The sequence below is a fragment of the Phaeoacremonium minimum genome (genome assembly GCF_000392275.1).
Source record: "Phaeoacremonium minimum UCRPA7 unplaced genomic scaffold PA7_03_scaffold_351, whole genome shotgun sequence".
NCBI classification, from domain to species: Eukaryota; Fungi; Ascomycota; class Sordariomycetes; order Togniniales; family Togniniaceae; genus Phaeoacremonium; species Phaeoacremonium minimum.
The window spans coordinates 159,380-177,413 of NW_006921255.1; the positions used below are offsets into that span (position 1 = coordinate 159,380).

The 18,034-nt window shown below is 51.1% G+C and overlaps 3 protein-coding genes across 3 annotated transcripts; 2 read left to right on the forward strand and 1 right to left on the reverse strand.

The window, feature by feature from the left end:
- Positions 1 to 637: 637 nt before the first annotated feature.
- On the forward strand, positions 638 to 1,450 carry UCRPA7_4592 (putative haloacid dehalogenase protein; the record flags this gene model as incomplete). Its single annotated transcript, XM_007917143.1, has 1 exon — positions 638 to 1,450. The coding sequence occupies one exon, from the start codon at positions 638 to 640 to the stop codon at positions 1,448 to 1,450; it is 813 nt and encodes a 270-aa protein (XP_007915334.1).
- A 4,483-nt stretch (positions 1,451 to 5,933) lies between these two features.
- UCRPA7_4593 (putative ras-2 protein) lies at positions 5,934 to 6,831 on the forward strand (the record flags this gene model as incomplete). Its single annotated transcript, XM_007917144.1, has 2 exons — positions 5,934 to 6,038; positions 6,235 to 6,831. 2 exons carry the CDS (start codon positions 5,934 to 5,936, stop codon positions 6,829 to 6,831), a joined length of 702 nt encoding a protein of 233 aa, XP_007915335.1.
- A 9,602-nt stretch (positions 6,832 to 16,433) lies between these two features.
- On the reverse strand, positions 16,434 to 17,804 carry UCRPA7_4594 (putative opy2 protein; the record flags this gene model as incomplete). Its single annotated transcript, XM_007917145.1, has 3 exons — positions 16,434 to 17,508; positions 17,662 to 17,695; positions 17,777 to 17,804. The coding sequence occupies 3 exons, from the start codon at positions 17,802 to 17,804 to the stop codon at positions 16,434 to 16,436; spliced, it is 1,137 nt and encodes a 378-aa protein (XP_007915336.1).
- Positions 17,805 to 18,034: the final 230 nt, after the last annotated feature.

Genomic DNA, 18,034 nt, shown 5'->3' on the forward strand with positions numbered 1-18,034 from the left:
TCGGCCTTGTAGTGGCGGCCCTCGAAGTGATCGTTCTTACGATCCATCGCAAGATTATTCCCCGATATAGAAAGCCACGGCTATGAAAACGACCGAATGCCTCTACAGCTCTAGAGGGCTGTCAAAAAAAGCTTGGTATGAATGCTAGGGAAGGATCATCGGCAGAGCCATGGAAAAAAAAGGTCTTGGCAGGAGTAAATGAATGAAAGACAGGCGCAACTAAGGTAGTCTAGCTGGCCATTGACGATGACGATGAGACGCTAGCAACGCTTGCTGCTGACCCTGGACCCAAGGAAAATCCGAGTTTCAATGACTTGTTGTTTGGTGAGTGGTATGATGACTTCATACCTGACCTAGCTTGAGGCGGCGGGAATTTCAAGGTCCTGCTGTCACTAGCGTAGGTTGAAAGCCGCAAATCCGGGGGAGTCTGCACATTGTCAGGTACCCAGCCGGTGCAGCCAAGCAGCTTCAGTAACCTCGGTAGTGCATGGCGACAATCTGGCCCACATTGCGCCTTTCCATATGTCAACATTGGAGCTAAATGATATCTACCATGGAGCTGATAATGGTTTTGATGTTCTGCGAGACATACCAGAATGTTTCAGTCATTGACAACGATTGATCGAGCTAAGTAATAATGTCTTCAGCTACTCAACCTCTTCCAGCCGGCGTCAAGGCCTTGACATTCGACGTTTTCGGCACAGTAGTGGATTGGCGATCCTCTGTCGAAACCGCCCTGAAAAAGGCCGCCAACAAGAAGACTGGCTCTCCTGAGTTTCAATCCCTATCTCCAGAAGTGAAAGATCGCGTTCAAGCCTTGACAGATAAAGACTGGGCATCTTTCGCACAGCTGTGGCGCGACTCATACAAAAAGTTCACCAAAGGCTTCGTCCCGGGCGAGACGCCATGGAAGGACATTGATACCCATCACTATGACAGCCTGGTTGAATTGCTAGACAAGTGGCAGCTGCAGGGTCTGTATAGTGAAGATGAGGTCAAGGAATTAAGTCTTGTCTGGCATCGCCTCACACCATGGTCGGACTCTTCAGAAGGCATCCACAAGCTTGGGAAGTCGTTCATCACATCCACTCTATCAAATGGCAACCGCTCGCTCTTGAAAGACCTCAATGACTTTGGCAGCCTGGGATTCCAGAAGCTGACATCTGCTGAAGACTTCTCCGCGTACAAGCCAAACCCTGCTGTGTACCTTGGGGCTGCAAAGTCTTTTGGTGTAAAGCCAGAGGAAGTTACCATGGTTGCTGCCCACCTGAATGACTTGCAGGCTGCAAGATCAAATGGATTACGGACCATATATGTTGAGAGGCCTGGAGAGGAGGACTGGAAGGAGGATGATCCCCGTTTCCAGGAAGCAAAGAAGTGGGTGGACATATGGGTTAGTCAAGGTGAAGACGGCTTCGTGACAGTCGCCCGGAAGCTTGGTCTCCCTTAAGAGCGTCTCATCCCCTGTGACTTGCCCCGTTCACATCACCACTGTAGAGGCAGCTTTCCCATATATGTCCCAACGGATGATTGTACCGATCTCACTCTTGATTTTTCGCCCAGGAGCTTTGGATCTACTGTAGGCAATGGCCCGTCCCCATCCCCTAGTGTCCAGTATGTGAGCTGTAACACAGTGACTGAATGCTGGCCAGCATATCTTTATTGGGATGTACATGTATGATCTTGGTCTAGATAGATTAAGGATCACAGGGTAGAGGTTCGACTCCCAGCTAATCGACCTATTACTCCTATTTCACCCGTTCTTCAGCTTTGACGTGGTCCACAGCACCTCCGCTGACTCTCTTCCCAACTTGGTCAATAAGGATTGGCTACCTAGCCAGTCATTCTCCCTTGTCTCCGTTGTTCCATTCTTTGTGACTTGTGGATGGTAATATTTGCCGGCAGAGCAGAATTTTCGTCCTCCAAATACCGAAAGCTACTGCAAGCCAGCCTCACGATAGCGGTCCATCTGCAAGGAGGAGGTCGTACCGGCGTTTCCCCGGTATTCTCACGCAGTAGGGGGCGGTCGAAACTTTTAACCTAGATCCCAGTTAAGTTTGTCGGAATACAGCAGCATGATCACAAATGAAATGTGAGTTTTGACCAATACGTGGATCAAAAGTTTCCAAAACGAGGCTTCCTAGCGGGCAAATTCGAAACACAGGGAAAAATGAATTAAAAAAGGAAGACATGATCCCCACTACAAGACGAGAGCTAAGCAGATGCGCCCAGTCTGACCGTTACAAGGTTCTCATTGCGAGAAGTGTCTACCAAAGGCTATGGCCTGCCGTTGAGTTTGCAGGGACCACTGGTGAGAATAATCAATGCCGATAATCTAAACAGAGATGTGATAGACTAGCTCGGAGAGCAATCATGTATTGAAGTATGTAGTCATTATTCCAGCAAGTTCCATTAGATAGGTCCTGGACATGTCAGCCTCTTTGTCATTGGCAGAGTACACGGCCATGGTCTATATTGACGATAGATCAACTCTTGTCATCGCAAGATGGTCTGCTCGCCGAGCTACTCCGGCACGGAAACTAACAACGGTCTTGCCTTCAAAGATAGCACGGCAAATGACGAGCATGATATAGTCACATAAAAAGCAAGCAACGGGTAATGCTAAGTGGCCCCTATCCCCGATGGCTAGTCATGCTATGACCAGGACAAGGTTGGAATACTACCTACCGTTGGTTTGAAGGAGAAAGCCCCAGCATGTCGTCGATGCGGATGCGAATCACTATGCTTCAGTCTCACTCTGAGCACGACTACTAGCACACAAAAATCAAATGGAAGTCAGGTATTTCATGACTTCCTTTTGAACGATGTTTTCTTGGCAGGCCTCGTCCCTCTGGAAATAGCTCGGTTGGGCGGCCGAGCCTTTCCCCGGGAAATAGAGACGATGGTGGCCGGGTTCTCCAATGATATCGTACATAGGGGTCCCGGTCTAGGTTTCTGCCCGATGGGCTTGACTCTGTTTCTTCTATATTGGGTGTCGAGTCAGATGTCAGACCGGAGCACCGAATGTCCCATCGTCGTCATTGCGGGCTTTTTTCGCCTTCCCACGGGCGTGTGTAGACTCAGGGTTTAGCGAGACGGAGGGACGCTCGGGTGTATTTGGGCTCGAGAGACTCGCGGAGAGAAAAGAGAGAAAAGGGTGTGCTCATTAATGAAAAGATTGCGCGCTTCCACGAATGTCGCCCGAGGAAGTTGGCGGGTTGGACCGGTTTTCCACTTGTGGTACGCATCGTTGCGCTGGGGCCGGATTCGAAATCTGGGGGCTCTCAGAGCTCGCGAGACCTTCCTTGCATGCAGGTCTTGTGAGAGCGAGTCAATGTGGAATGGGCAGGGCGAAACCCAGATGCAGGATAGCCAAGTCATTGCGGAGAAATGGGTGTACAGCGCAGTAAGTCAGGTGCGGCAGATATGGCACGGTACACTCCATGGTTCGTGAGAGATGAGGCGCGAGGATGTCGATATCACAGCAACAGTGCATCACCATGTACGTACGTTCAGAGGTTGGATGGACAAAGCACCCACAAGGATGGTGTGAGTACAATGCAATGGATACAGTGGATTCGTATGTACGGTGTCCAACGGGGTTGTTGAAATTGTATGTGCAGCTGTGTGGTGTGTGTACGTGCACTCGGTGCACTGGCGCTGTGAAAGAGGTGTGCTTGCTTGTGGTTCCTCTCCCCCCTTCTCTTCTGAACTCCACCATGGTCCCGCCAAAAGAGGATCAAGCGCAACATTGCAGTGTCGAGCAGGATTTGACGTGTGCTCCCTTGCCTTTGTTGCCATTGAGCCATTGAGACTTTTACAAGGTTGTTGCCGGCTCGGGCCACACTGCCAGACATACCGAAGCAGCTACGTACAGTACAGTACAGTACTCGACTGCTTCCCCAGTACGGACCCTACCTTACATACATGACATTTTCATCATCCTTCTCCCAAACGGTTTTGGTTGCCGTCCCGGGAAAAAAGGTTGGCACCTAACGTTAGACCGAGAAGACTCGAGATCAACATCGAGCCGGCTTGCCTACGTCAAGTTACCGTCTATCCGACTCCTTTTTGCCTTGCTCTTCAGCCATCCTATCACCAAGTGCCAGCCAAGCATTCCATGAGGTTCAACAACACATCCGGGGCTATACTGATCTGTACAGTACATGCCAGAGATAGCCGCGATATCTTGCCTCTGCTTCTGCGTGGCTGTGGTCCGTCATCCTTCGACAATCCCCATTCCCGTTTGCTTGCCTCTTCGCGCCGGATATATTCAGATTTGAGAGTTGGCTTCTGCCGCAAGCCTCGAAAGTATGGTACTGAGAGTTGCTACCACGCACCCGACGCCTCACCTGCCCTTGCATTGTCTGCTTTCTGCTAGGTTGCTCGCTACTGTACCTTACCCTAAGCTGTGTGGGCTTCGACCAGGGTTGCTGCGAGAAGGGGACCCGGTAGAAACTTTTTTTTCTTTCTTCAAAAAGTCGCAGTCGTCACCTTCGTCGCCAGTCCAACAGTGTTGGTGCTGCTCCTGTTCTTGATAGTGTTACCTGTCTCGACTTGCCGAGGGACTGGAACAGCCCGAGTGCTTTGATGTGAGATTCAACTACCTACGCATTGATCTGGTTTCGATACCACCATCAACGCTCGCTGAACGACCAAACGAACGGACACAGGACAGCACAGGATAGAGCAGGGAAACAACCAAACCCCGGCCCAGGGGGAGCAGGCCCGTTGAACGGTTGGTTGGCCAAAGCTGGGCATACCAACGGTTCCTTGCCTAGTGCTGCTTGCTTGGGGCGTTTGGTTTGCTTCTAGAGTATTGTGCTTGCCATTGTACCTGACCTTGCTTCACATTACCATAACATACCATGCCATACGTGCATGCAATAACGTTGAGGTAAAGTATGTAGTCTAGAGTAGGGTGAACTGAGCCAGTCTCGCATGGGTAGAGTCTTGTCTATCCGTCCCGGATTGTTGAGCAGCCAATGCGATCCTTCTACTGCTATATGACGCTGCCATTAGATACTGACTGACGAGTGAACCCACGGATTGAGGGCATCTTCTCTCCTTCTGAACTATTCCCTGAAGTCGGAACTGGACCTTGACATCACGAGATAGGTGAACCTATCTTGCTTGGTCTAGAGAGCAACTCCTCAGGCACGGACACACAGCACGGTACATACGGTACGCCTGCCTAGGTAGGTACTTACTCGTACGGTAGCCGTAGGCAAGTGGAGGTGTGTAGGGGTGGTGTAGGTTAGTTAGCTAGGTAGCTGGGTACCTACTGCGTAGGTAGTGGCGCTGGGCCACTTCCCACTGCTGGTGCTGCTACCAGACTGCACTAACGAGGTGTGGGCTTGTCTCTCCGCTTCAATACATCGCCCTAGCCTCTTTTCTTTATTCCGGTATCTCTCTCTCCCAAGCAAGCAAGCAAACCAAGCAAGCAAGTACCTCCTCCGAGCAAGTGGGTATGGTATGTAGCAAGCAGCAAGCAGCAAGCAGCAGCAAGCAAGCAGAGAAAGCTTAGGCCCGCCCGCCCACTTTACTCCTCCTCCTCCTCCTCCATCCTCACTCACTCACTCACTTGCTCAACCTACCTACCAACCCTACCTCCCCTACCTAACCTAACTACAAACACCTACCGCCTACTGCTGCTGCTGTGACTTTTCCTCCACCACAAATTCACGATCGCCGACTTCCAAATTCCCTCCTCCCCAAGGCCAGCTTCATCCAGCGCCATCTCTGTCGATACCCAGCTCACACGATCGGAGCGCCCTCACTTCGCCTATCCCGCAATCAATCCCTATCTGCACGCCCCCTCGGCTCCCATCAGCACGTTATCAGTTAGCCGATCAGAGCAAAGCTAGGGCCGTGTCTGGCCTTGTCCACCACCACCACCATCAACACTAACACCAACACCACCATCATCCACAATGGCGGGCAAAATGGTCTTGTACAAGCTGGTGGTGCTCGGCGATGGAGGTGTAGGGAAGACAGCCTTGACAATCCAGCTATGCTTGCAGCATTTCGTGGAAACGGTATGTCCCCTTCTGCCCCTACCGTCATTGTTCTGTTCTGTCGCTACTACTGCTCCTCCCGTCGCCTCATTCCACCCCCCAAACCCTCCGAATATGGCGGAAATGCTTAAGCTTTCGCCATGTGTTCGCGTGCTTCATGTCCTTTCCTGTGTTTGTGTTGCCCCTCCTCGTTACAGCTCTGACATCTCATGTTTAGTACGACCCTACCATTGAGGATTCATATCGGAAGCAAGTCGTGATCGACAACCAAGCCTGCATGCTTGAGGTTCTCGATACCGCCGGACAGGAGGAATACACAGCCCTGCGAGACCAATGGATCCGAGACGGCGAGGGGTTTGTCTTGGTCTACAGCATCTCATCCCGCTCATCCTTCTCGCGCATTAAGAGATTTCACCATCAGATCCAACGAGTCAAGGAGTCTTGCGCAAACTCGCCCTCTTATCCCGGATCGCCCATATCGGCAGGACTGCCGCAGGCGCCTGTGCCCATCATGCTGGTGGGCAACAAGAGCGACCGAGTCACAGAGCGCGAGGTTTCCACACAAGAGGGGCACGCCCTTGCCCGAGAATTAGGCTGCGAATTCGTCGAGGCCTCTGCCAAGAATTGTATAAACGTCGAGAAGGCGTTCTACGACGTCGTCAGAATACTGCGCCGCCAGCGACAAATTGCCGCCAGGCCCGTCCCTGCTGCAGCTGGAGGCGGCCGTCGACCACAAGGTAATGGCGATATTGGCCGACCGCCGAGGGACGCGGAGCGCTACCGCAGAAGGGACCGGAAGTGCGTCATATTATGAGGTCGCCCTCAAGAGGCTCTAGGTCGCAAACGGCCAGAGAACTGCGCGCGGGTATATTACGAGGCCACGCTGCGCTGATACATGACACTTTGTCTACGGTGACTCTACCGACATCTTTTCCCGAAGCTCTTGGGGCGATTGGTGATCGATTCTTGGCTCAGCCATTTGTCAGCATGAAATGTGCCTTCCTCGTTTTTGCTCACACCCGCATTTTCTACTTTCAACCATCCATCCATTACCAGTCCTTGATCTGGCGAATGGCGTACGATCCAAAATAGGCATAACCGGGGCGTAGGGGTTCGGATTTTACTACCATGGAGAAGACGACTTTCTAACTCGATATCTCGAGGGTACTTGTCGGTGTTTGGAGTCAGCGGCTTGCAGATCCAGCTGCTTGTCCATATCAAAAAAGGAGGTTATCTTTGCCAGCTCGTCAGCACGTCCACTTGTTTTGGATTGCGTGACAGGTTGGTCTACAGGATGATAGCTCTAGCTAAGCTGTGGAGACGAGGAACCTTGAGGGCAGCTTGGGGGAGCCTTGTGATGGAGGAATGGGGTCGAGTTTCGTTTCAACGAAAGCTCCTTCGAAGTGCCTTTCGCATTCACCCTTCCGCATCGTTCACACTACTGCGAAATGAAATTTCTCAAGAGGATATTCAAATAGACAGTCGTCAATCAATTCCTATCTTATCATGCCGTTTGATGATCGACCCTTTCATCTGAGTATCTCGCGGGGTCATCAGCCAACTCCCTCACTATTGCCGCGCTTGCGACATCTAGGCCACTCGGGCCACCTGCTGTTGCCCACAAATGTACCGAATTAAGAAAAGTAAGTTGTGGAAGTATCCACGATTAGCCCTTCCTAACACATTTAGCATTATGAGCTATCGCCGTTACCGCAGAGCTAGATGAACAGCTTCGCTTCCCTCGCGCCTACAATAGCCTGACAACTTTTGGACCCTGCCCCCCACGAAGAGAGAGAGAATGTATGCCTAGGGATCCCGAACGATGTCGGATGGACTTGTGAAGTCGACAGACGACTTTCTGTCTTTCTCCCCACCTGGGGGGGCAGTTTCATTATGGCGGGGCAGAAAACAGCCGGGCCACCACAACCATCCTCAGATGTCGCGACGATGGTCTTCCGTTTTGCCTGCCGCTTTTTTTTTTTCTTTGGAGAAAGTCTTGTCTCGGTACACTTTTACCGCACCAGGCAGCCCTGTCGTTTCTGAAAGTAGTATATATCAGTGATGATCCAAGCCACTGTACAATTTTCGGGCATTGTGGCGCCAGAAAGAAAACACCAGACAGGCCAAAGCCGGGACCCATAAGCGAACGCGAAAGAACCGCAGCACCAACGGTTCTTTTACAGTATAAACTCCGGCGCTCGGAAGAGCCCAGATGCATCCTGACAAGGGGGCCTATCTGGCCTAGTGCCCATACCTGATGCCATCCTCAAAAATGATGATTTTCAGGTCTTACTGATGTCATTTGCTTCACCGGTACCACAGCCACGGGAAGGGAACTTTCAGGGGTTGGGTGTGGCATCCTTCCCTCAGAGTCCAGCATGAACGACAGTCATACTCGAGGTTTGAGAGGTCATCATGAATAAGCGCATTTGGAACTCGCGGCACAAGTCTACGAAACGTCGAATTCGCCCTCCCATATGGCCCTTGAGGTGGCCCTGAGATCCATCCCGTCTTTTGGCTCTTGAGGCTGTATAGCTCCTGCAGCTCTGACATTTCACGTGTGTCCGCTCGGCCGCAAGATGGTGATCTTCGCTCCACGCACGAGTCGGACAGGGTTTCGGAGAAGACATGAAGGCTTTCGCTCTTCATGCCTGTATTGTAATTATCGGCGAAGGCACTGTCCACAAAATGCCCCTCTTCAGCGGAAGGCGGGAGAGCAGCCGCGGGGCCTGTTACTGTCCGTGCCATTGGTCCTGGATCCCAATCCGCTACCGGTTCTCATTCTACTGCATAGTAATGGCTGGGTCGGAGAACTAATCAACGAGCCGTGACACGCCAGGCCAGGCTCACAAGAAGTTCCAGAGGCTGCTGTTTGCGATGATTTCCACCGGAGGCAGTCCCGACGGCGGTTCCATCCGAGAGACCTGTGATGCCTTGAGGCTTTCTTGCTGCTGCTGCAGATCGGCAGGCAATACCATTTGCGCACTCACCAGTCACTTGCATAGACCGGTCTGGGGAAAGAGCGAGCAAGATTGCGACGAAGTGCGAAGATCCTGCAACTGCATCTGCAGGACTTGACTTGACTTGACTTCGACTACACCATACCGTACACACTTGTCGAAGAGATTTGAGGCTGGTTGGCGCCGCCGTTGCTGCTTGCTTAGGGGACCCTCGTTATCGGTATCTCCCCCGCCCCTAATCGGTAATTGATAGCAACAAGCCGCCCCCCGTCTCGGCCGCGCCTCAGAGCCCAAGAAGTTACCTCCGTGGGCCTTTCAATGCACATCCCAGGTTCAGTGCGGCAGCTGGGGGCATTTGCGGAAGGTGCAATTATCCACACAGCACTCCTTTACCCAAAGTAGGGATAGAGTCCTTTAGAAACTCTAGGATTCAACCATTCTTTCGCCCATGCCAACAAACCAGGGACTTGGGATCGGGACTGACACCTTGGGTAGCTCGTGGTCAGGGTGCCACTTCGCTACTGTATCAGAAGCTTGGCGCTCATCAAAGTCAGGAGCCGTTTTCTGGGATGACCGAGCCGATCATAGGTGAGGAGCAAAAGTTGTGAGACTATCCTCGATCATTCTTGTCTCCTGGCACATGCCTCAGTGCCAGCGTTCTAAACGTCAATATTACAATCGCCAAGTTATAACATGTCAAAGGTCAAGGGCAAGAACTCCAATCGATCAACCTCGTGTCTAGCAAAAGCAACTATCATACCCTGTCCGCGCTCCGTGGCTTACACATTGAAGCATATCATCCCGCAGAGTCCCCATGGGCAGATGCTCGCGGTGGTGCGATCTTACCTCAACGGCGAGGCGAGGCTCGTGGCTTTCTGCAATGAACAACAAGCACAGCTAACCCCCACATTACCAGAGTTTCCAGCTCGTCATTCCCGTGGGGTGTTCCCTAGTTCTAGCCTGGAGATCGTCTCAGCACTTGCGGCCGTTGCTCACCGACGATCGTGGCTGGTCGTTGAGCTAGCCAGGAAGGCGGTCGAGTTGACACAATTTCCCTGGCTGTTGGCGATACATGCGCATTGCTCGGCGTGGTGTTGTTTCCTGGAGGATACTACCCACGTGCATAGTAGCACCCCCACGTGCCCTTAGCTTGTGGTTTTTCTTGAAGATAGTATTCATGGATGAAACATCTGTCGAGCGAGGATGGCTGATACTATGAAACCTAAGAGGCCATGTTCCTTGTTCTGGATTAACTTTGTACAGGCCAGTGCCCGCAGGTGATCAGTGTGACCAGGGGATGCTTCCCACTCTGTGATGTTCCCCCACGTTGTGGTTTTGCAGCTAAGTCAAACTATGCTTGGAAGACATCCAGACCTGTTCAGAGCAGCTGGAGTTGTCTCACTTGCTAAGCTATAGTGTCTAAGCAAGTGCCATAGACACATAACCATAGGGAAAGCTCCCCAGAGGAGGCGACGATATGGCAACCTCACCCGAAGTCTCGTTCAACGCAGCACAAAGTTCACCCCGTGCCACCAATACTCATGCATGGTGGCTTTTGCTTAGACGAGCGAGCTGTAACCACCGTCACGTCGCGGAAGCACGACAAGCGCTGAGGCGCCACTACTGCTGCAGTGCTTGCAGCGTTTACGACCCGTACGCCACCCGCAGGGCTCCTCGGCTTCCGCAGGGTAGCTCGTCATATATCGATTTATTATTCGGTAGACAAGTGTGCTACAGGGCCATCCGATGGGACAAGCAGCTTCTGTAGTAGGAAGCTGTTCAATAGCACAGCTGCACTGCATGCTCGTCACGCTGCTGCATGCGGTGCGGACATTATGGAGCATATCATCCTCGAGCCAACGACGCTCGTCAGACCATCTTGGCCAGTTGGTGCCTTGCTGCCATCGTATCGCTCCCTTTCACATCATCCCGCATCGATCACGCCCACGCACCGTCGATCCCCTAGCTTCGCCTCGCGCGTAGCCGCGGCATCGGGCGGTGGCCGGATGCCAACCTTCCTTCTCCCTGGCCACCCTCATCTGCATCGTACTTTCTTTCGACGGATTCTAATCCTCCTCGAGCCGTTCCGTCTCCCGTCCAGCATCGGCTATTGGGGGTCCTAGCTAGTGGCTGGTCTAGCGTGGCCCATCTGATCTGGCTGGGCGCCCTACGATGGCGTGAAGACCGATGCGCGTGCCCTCGTTGCTTCGTCACACGGAGACCACAAGGACCTCGGATGCTGTAGCGGTCCGTGAGGCTAAGCTGTGTGTGTATGTGTGCCTCGTCATGTCGATTGGGTGACTGCGGGACTTGTCTATGATCTACACTAGGGTTGTGTCTGAATGCCGACTTCCGCGGAGGAAAAGGCGAGGTGTCGTGGCACGCCTTTGTGATGTCTTGTGATCTCTCGGCTATAGCTGTATGTTGCTCTAAAGACTACGAGGGAAGTCTAGCCAGGGCCATGCTGTCTCATGAGCTGAGCATTTGGTAATTCGCGGACTGTCTAGCCGCACTATACAGTGCCATTCCTACATGTTTGACGGTGCTACGCCGGAAGTCTGGCTGCATGCGCAATACGGGGGCAGCAATGCATGGACCACCTAGGACGGCTCTGTCGACTGTCGATACGCGGCGGAGAGCTGCTGCCACCACATGGATGGATAGGGAGCCTCCCACTACGGTTTTATATTTAGCTATATGAAGGCGTCTCTCAGGTAAAATGCTGTGGCCAGTATGACATGTAGTCTTTGGGGTCTGGTACGTCCCGAGTAAGGCAGACTCGCTAGTAAGGACGGCCCAGGGTACACTCCTGGCATGCTTGTAGAACAGAAGCGGCAGATTATCAGTGACTAGCCGTGCGATATTCTAGATGCATTCAATAAGTTATGGAAGGCTCTCAGTCTTGGTTCTCGTTGTCGAAGTATATGGGTGCTCTCCGGCTACATTGTCATCCTTTGCTCGTGGGTGTTTAGATATCTTCGGCTGGCTCAGCTTCATCACCGACGGCCTTGAGTACACAGCTATCGATGTCATTGGGATATGCTTCGCCATATTCTAGGATCAACCCTGACGACACTCTATCATACGATATGCTGTTTATATTTTTTGTAGAACTTTAGCAGTTTGTAGAGAGTTGACCTCTGGTAGAGGGGGATCGTCGAGAGGCTCCAGCATATTACTCGAGTAGAAAAGGCTGAACACTTGACGGATTTGTGTTTCGCACATCCCCATAGGATTCGACGACATCAAAATCACCAAATGAGGTCTCAAGTATTGGTGACTGGGACTCGGGATTTAGCACTTGGCTTAGCACTTGTCCATGGTGCTCGAGGGAATTCGCTGTGTCGTCAATGTCATCGACTCGCCGTCGTTTTTTTGGGTTCAGGCGAGGATGTCATATTGGCAACACTATCGTGCCCTCTGCTGATGCCGCTCCAGTGGTTGAATCTTTAGCACTTAGATGATTCTTGATTGATCCTCGACAAGGAGACCAAGCGGTTGAGCGTGTTGCTGATCCTTTCCTACACTTCTAGCAGGACTCTTCAGGGACAATAATTTAGCACTTACTCGACACCAATTCGTAGACGTGATGTAGTGTTTCGCATTTTGCAAATAGCAGGCTCTCGTGAGACTCGTGACTACCTAGTCAAGACACATCTGTCGCTCCGTCATCCTTGGTGCCATCGATTGTTTGGTGTTGACTTGACTGCAGCACTCGGATATAAACTTCATCTGAACTCCATCTCCACACTCTTTCTCTTTCCACAACCAGAAAAGCTCCCCAACAGCATGCAAGCTGTCGACTGCAAACAATAATTTTTGCAGCATCATTAATTGGTGATAACATTTCTACTCTATTCGAGATTTCATCAGCATTACAACTCATAAACTATCAAGCGATAAGAAGTGGCCAAGAAGGTCAGCTTGATATATTTGCAATTCGGGTTTCTCCTTTTCTTTTCTTTTACTCTCCATCAGTTATCATTCCTTAAAAGGAAAATTTGCCTCCTTCGTTATTTGCAGTTTGTATTAATCTCCTTCCTTCTGGAGGCCGTATCCAGGAAGCCTTCCTGAAACTTTTCTTTCCTCTATCCTTTATTTTTCTATTCCTTATTTCTTCATCTTTACACTCAAGTCTTTTGTCGTCCAGGAGTTTGGTGACCTATATTTCAAAAGATTCTTAAGCAGATTACATCTGATATGCTTGTTATTTGTTTCATCCTTTCTCTCTCTCTATACACTCGCAACTTGAAGCCCGGAAGGTCCTAATCCTATCCAGAATACAGCCGAGTTATCTGGTGAGTGACCCCCTTGATAGCCCAGAACTTTTGAGAGTCTAAAAACATCCAACATTTCTTATGTTCTTGATTGTGCTGTTTTGTCTGCGATCCCCCTGGCTATGATTCTCCAGTATATCCTTCAATCAACTGCTCTTCTTCAGTCCCCAATAATAATATAGCGCAAAATCATTACTCCCTGTCATACTGTAATATATCAGAACGATCGCTCGTCTTGATCATCGTATCCAAGCCATCGACTCAAGACGGATCTTTGGTCATGGCGGAGTCGCATACTGCCTCTCGCAGATTTTGGTAAGAAAAGGTAGTGACGGACTCAGGGTCGACATGATGGCCATTCATAGTCTACACCCTGGGAGATCAGAGGCTAGTGATTGCTGTCATGGGTAGATAAACCCCGGGAGCGGCAAGACAAGCTTTATCAAGTCTCGACCTCTCTGGTACCGTATCCACGAGGAATTCCGACATCTGGTTGAATGCCCAGGCACCCAGTGATGAACTACACCATGGGGATCTCCTGAACCACTTCACCAAAGTTAGCGATTGTCAACTTGACAACCTCCCCGTTCTTGTCCCTAAAGACAGCTTTGTCCAGCAGCTTCTTCGCTGCGTCCCGGGCTTTAGTGTTCCGATACTGAACCGCGAGGAAAGACAGGCCCGACTGCTGGATGTTGGCGATTCTCTCTGGGGCAGTGTGTCTGATATGCTCAAATAAATCCTCGAACGAAGCGCGCTTTCTGAGATCCGGCGCAGGTAGACTCATGAAAATAGCTGTTCCTGAGTCCGCCAGAGCTTTCTTCACCTCAGCGCTCATACAAGGTTTGGTGGGCAATGACTGGGATTTGACCGCTGACTTGGCGGTCGTGGTGTCCTCGGCAACCGGGACACTCAGTGCAGGTCGTCTAAGATGGGGCAGCTGATTTTGCTCTTTTCGGAAGTTTCGGTTGATCTCCGCCATGATCTTCATGACGCAGTGAACTTTTGTTCGTGGTGAACGGTCGAAGTCCATATCTCTACTGTTCGCCCTAGCCGGAATATCATCAAGTTGCTTGTCGATGGTGTACTCGTGATGTCCATGACGGTTGGTTTATTTGGTACGTCTCGGAAAGCACCCCGGTTATATGCCGCAACGTCTTCACTCTTGGGTGTCGGATCGCTGTAGCCTTGACACCCAGGCCTCCTAAGCGTAGGCATTGAATGGCAGGTTCTTCTCTCACATAGTCTGGTGATTATAAAGCTAGAAAATATCTAGAAGTTCTTGTTTGATTTCATGAGAACCTTTTCGTTTCATTCTTGAGATCGGGCTATTCCCATCATGAGGTGCTTCTTCTCAACTCGAACCAAGTTTTCAAATCATATAGGTTTAGGTTACTATTTTGAAGATTGTGTGGTTCCAAATTTTACTCGATGTGTTCAAGACAGCATATCTCTAGTAAAGAGTTTGGGCAGGTGTAGTCCGTTGCCATTGAGCACCCCTTTCTGTTCATCTGATGTATATTCATATATAGGAAGGAACCGATGAAGTCAAGGTAGCTGTACGTCTGGAGCGCAAACGGCATAGATGGCAAGTAGCATGAAGCAGGATAGTCGACTGCCTCGCCTTCGCCAGGCGCTTCTTGATTGGTGAATATGATCTCCAAACGAGCTCTATAAAGGTGTGAATTTTGAAAAAATTCTCCTTGTGGTGAATAAATAATTTACGGTGAAGGATTAAGCTGAAGAACAGTCCCGGACTATTCCATGTGTAATCTTAAGTCATCTGTAGCTCTTTCAGTGATCTTACAGAGTTGATACTCGTTGGTTGGTTGGTTGGTTGGTTGGGTGGACTTGCTGTTGTCGCGACGGCCGGTGAAGAAGATGAACGCCCACACCCCACGGAACCAGTCGTCGGCGGAGAATCCATGGTAGTATCCCTGGGCTGCGTAGTCCTGTTTGTATCGCTTGGGAGAATCCTCGGCGGTTCCCGCCTTGGCATACTTTAGGTATTGTAGGACGGTGAGGTTGATGGTGTCGAGATCAGAAGTCTCGCGCTTCTGTTGGATCGTCTTGGCCGCCGGGTCAGACACGTCGCGGTTCTGGATCCTCTAGATCCGGAATTTCTTTGACTGGGCGTTGGCGACGGCACTGTACAGCTTGTAACCAAATCTTTCCAATCGGGAGGAGATCACCGTCTTTATATTTCTGTTCGCATTGAACTCGACCGGACAACAAAATGCCGTGCCATTTGTCCTGTTGCTCTACCGTGTATATATATATTGACAAATGTGGCCAGATATATATTGGAGTGGTGAGGAGTCTTAGCAGTGAACACCCATCTCCGTGTCCAGTGATACATACATACACGAGAACAACCAAGGGCTTTCTTAACAAGGCTACACTTTATCACAGGAAGGAGAAATTCACCTTGGAGATGATGACTACGCAGAACGTCTGGACTTATTTGGTATTTGTGAGTGTGATGGGCAATCATGGCAAAGGTATTGTGTTGGACTAAGTTTTGTGCTAAGCAGGCCGTGTTTTTGGGCCACAAGGAGATGGCAAGCTGATCTAATTTGGCCTGGCAAGCAAAGGCATCACTTGATGTCCCGGACATACTATTCCTGATTGATAAGACTCAGATAGTACACTACCCAATACATTGACGGTTGTGACTGAGGACGTTGACCAAACACGAACAAACTGTGTATTTCTACAAATTGAGACTCACATTGCCAGTCAGATCGATATTTGATGGCCGAAGAACATTAATTGGGTGTGTCAAGCAATTTAGATGGAGGATATCACGCAGCAACAAACATTCACCAAATTCGCAAGCACATACACGGGAGACGATGTAGAAAGAAATCATATCTATTCCATAGAGTCTCATCAGTGATAATCAGGTGCCAAGTGGCAGCCCTTCACATTGCTCGTTCCGTTAACCCAGGAAAAGGGGCCTATCAACGCCGTCCAAAAAGCCATTGGGGTTGTCATCGAGCAAGCCAAATCCGCCAAAATAAAGATTTTCTCAAAAAGGACCAAAACAAATGGGTCCAAAAGTCTGACATCCAAGCCGTCACTTGCGGCTCAAAATAGGTACGAAGAAGTGAAGTAGATATCTTAGGGACGCTAGATAGCATAAAAGATTGTGATGCCTGCGAATTGATCGCCGGGCTAGATTAATCGTCGTGAGTCGCATGCTCGTCTCCGAAGGGACTCCGTTCCCTTTCGGTCTTGTTCAGAGCACTCGTCCTCTGGGAGGCACGTCTTGTTGCCTCCTCAATGACGGCGCTCAGGCTAGTCGTGCTCTTCCTGTTCTCGGGAGGATCGGAGAAAGGTCCTTGGTCGGGCACGGGAGAGTCGTCGATCAGTGTGACGGCGTTAGAGTCACGGACGGTTGGTGAAGACATTTGTGGTAGAACGTCTTCCTCTGGCACACTGGCAGGACTATCAGGCGAGCCCTTCTTGGGACCGCTTCCCACACGAACAACTTGTGCGCGTGTGGCTGTAGCTGTGTGAACGGTAGCATTGTTGAGGAACGTAGACCCTACACTGAATGTGCTGGCGGCAGGACTAGGTGGTGCCATGTTGTTGTACTTGTCATAGTCGACAGCCGGGACGGGCGGAGTAAGGCCACCGGTCGCCGAGTTACCACTGCCAGTTGAACGTACACTGACCATAGCAGCCTTGGCACGCATGCCGGTCTGAGCAGGTGTTAGGATGACTGCGTTCTTGCCGTAGATGGTAGACGCTATGCTGGACCGCGGCGCATATGAAGTCCTAGCATACGATGTGCGGTCGTTGTATCCAGAAATGCCGGAGTACGTGGAATCGCGCAAATCGCCAGGCACGAAAAAGTGCTGATCTTCGGTCGCAGCTGGGCTGTTCGCTTGGGATATGGCGATTGGGATTGGAGGAACGGGAGGTACAAGAAGCGTGGGCGACGTAGGAGTAGCTCGGTTGGTGACACCGGGAATGTAGGCGATCTGGATGATATTCGAAGCTCGGGTGAGCACAGTCGACGCGATCGAGTGGACAGTATGGGTCGACGCTCGCTGGCTTCTCCTCTGTGCAAACACCTTCTCAGCCTCCGTACTAGGAGTCTCCTGGTCCTCATCCCATGGCTCCTGCTCCAACTGTTGTCGCTTGTTCTTGATGCAAAACCTCCACACTAGATAGGTGATGATGCCGACACCAGCAATCAAGGCGACACCTCCCACAACAGCTCCTGCAATGGCTCCTGTGCTGGGGCCACTACTTTTCGACGCAGTCGGGGTTGGCGTCGGGCTAGAAACGGCGCAGTATGCCCTCGGGCATTGCGTACAATCAAGAGGAACGGTGAATTGGCATTCCTCATTCGATGCACATGTCGGGCAGACGGGCGTGCCTGATTGACAGACTACACACCCGTTCTGTCGAGGAAGCAGAGAGTCATGGATGACTGACGATGTGGTTAGCGACTCGTGTTCAAAGGGGTGGGTGGATGGGCGAGAAGGGCCCAGTGGGACGCAGGCAGACTCACCTCCCGTAGGATCCACGACACCAGGCATGGCGGGTAGTAGGAAAGCAAGAAAGAAGGAGTTGACGATGAGGTGATCTCCGCAAAGGGATATTGAATTGAGAGTCCTCGAGATCGGCGAGATACGAGGGAGTCGCTAGATGGGGGATAACAATCGGCTGCAGATCCGTTTTGGTGATCAGACGCTGGGTCCTGTCAGGCTTGGCAGCGCATGTAATCAATCGTTGTCGATAATTCGTATTGGCGATGGAGAGATATCGA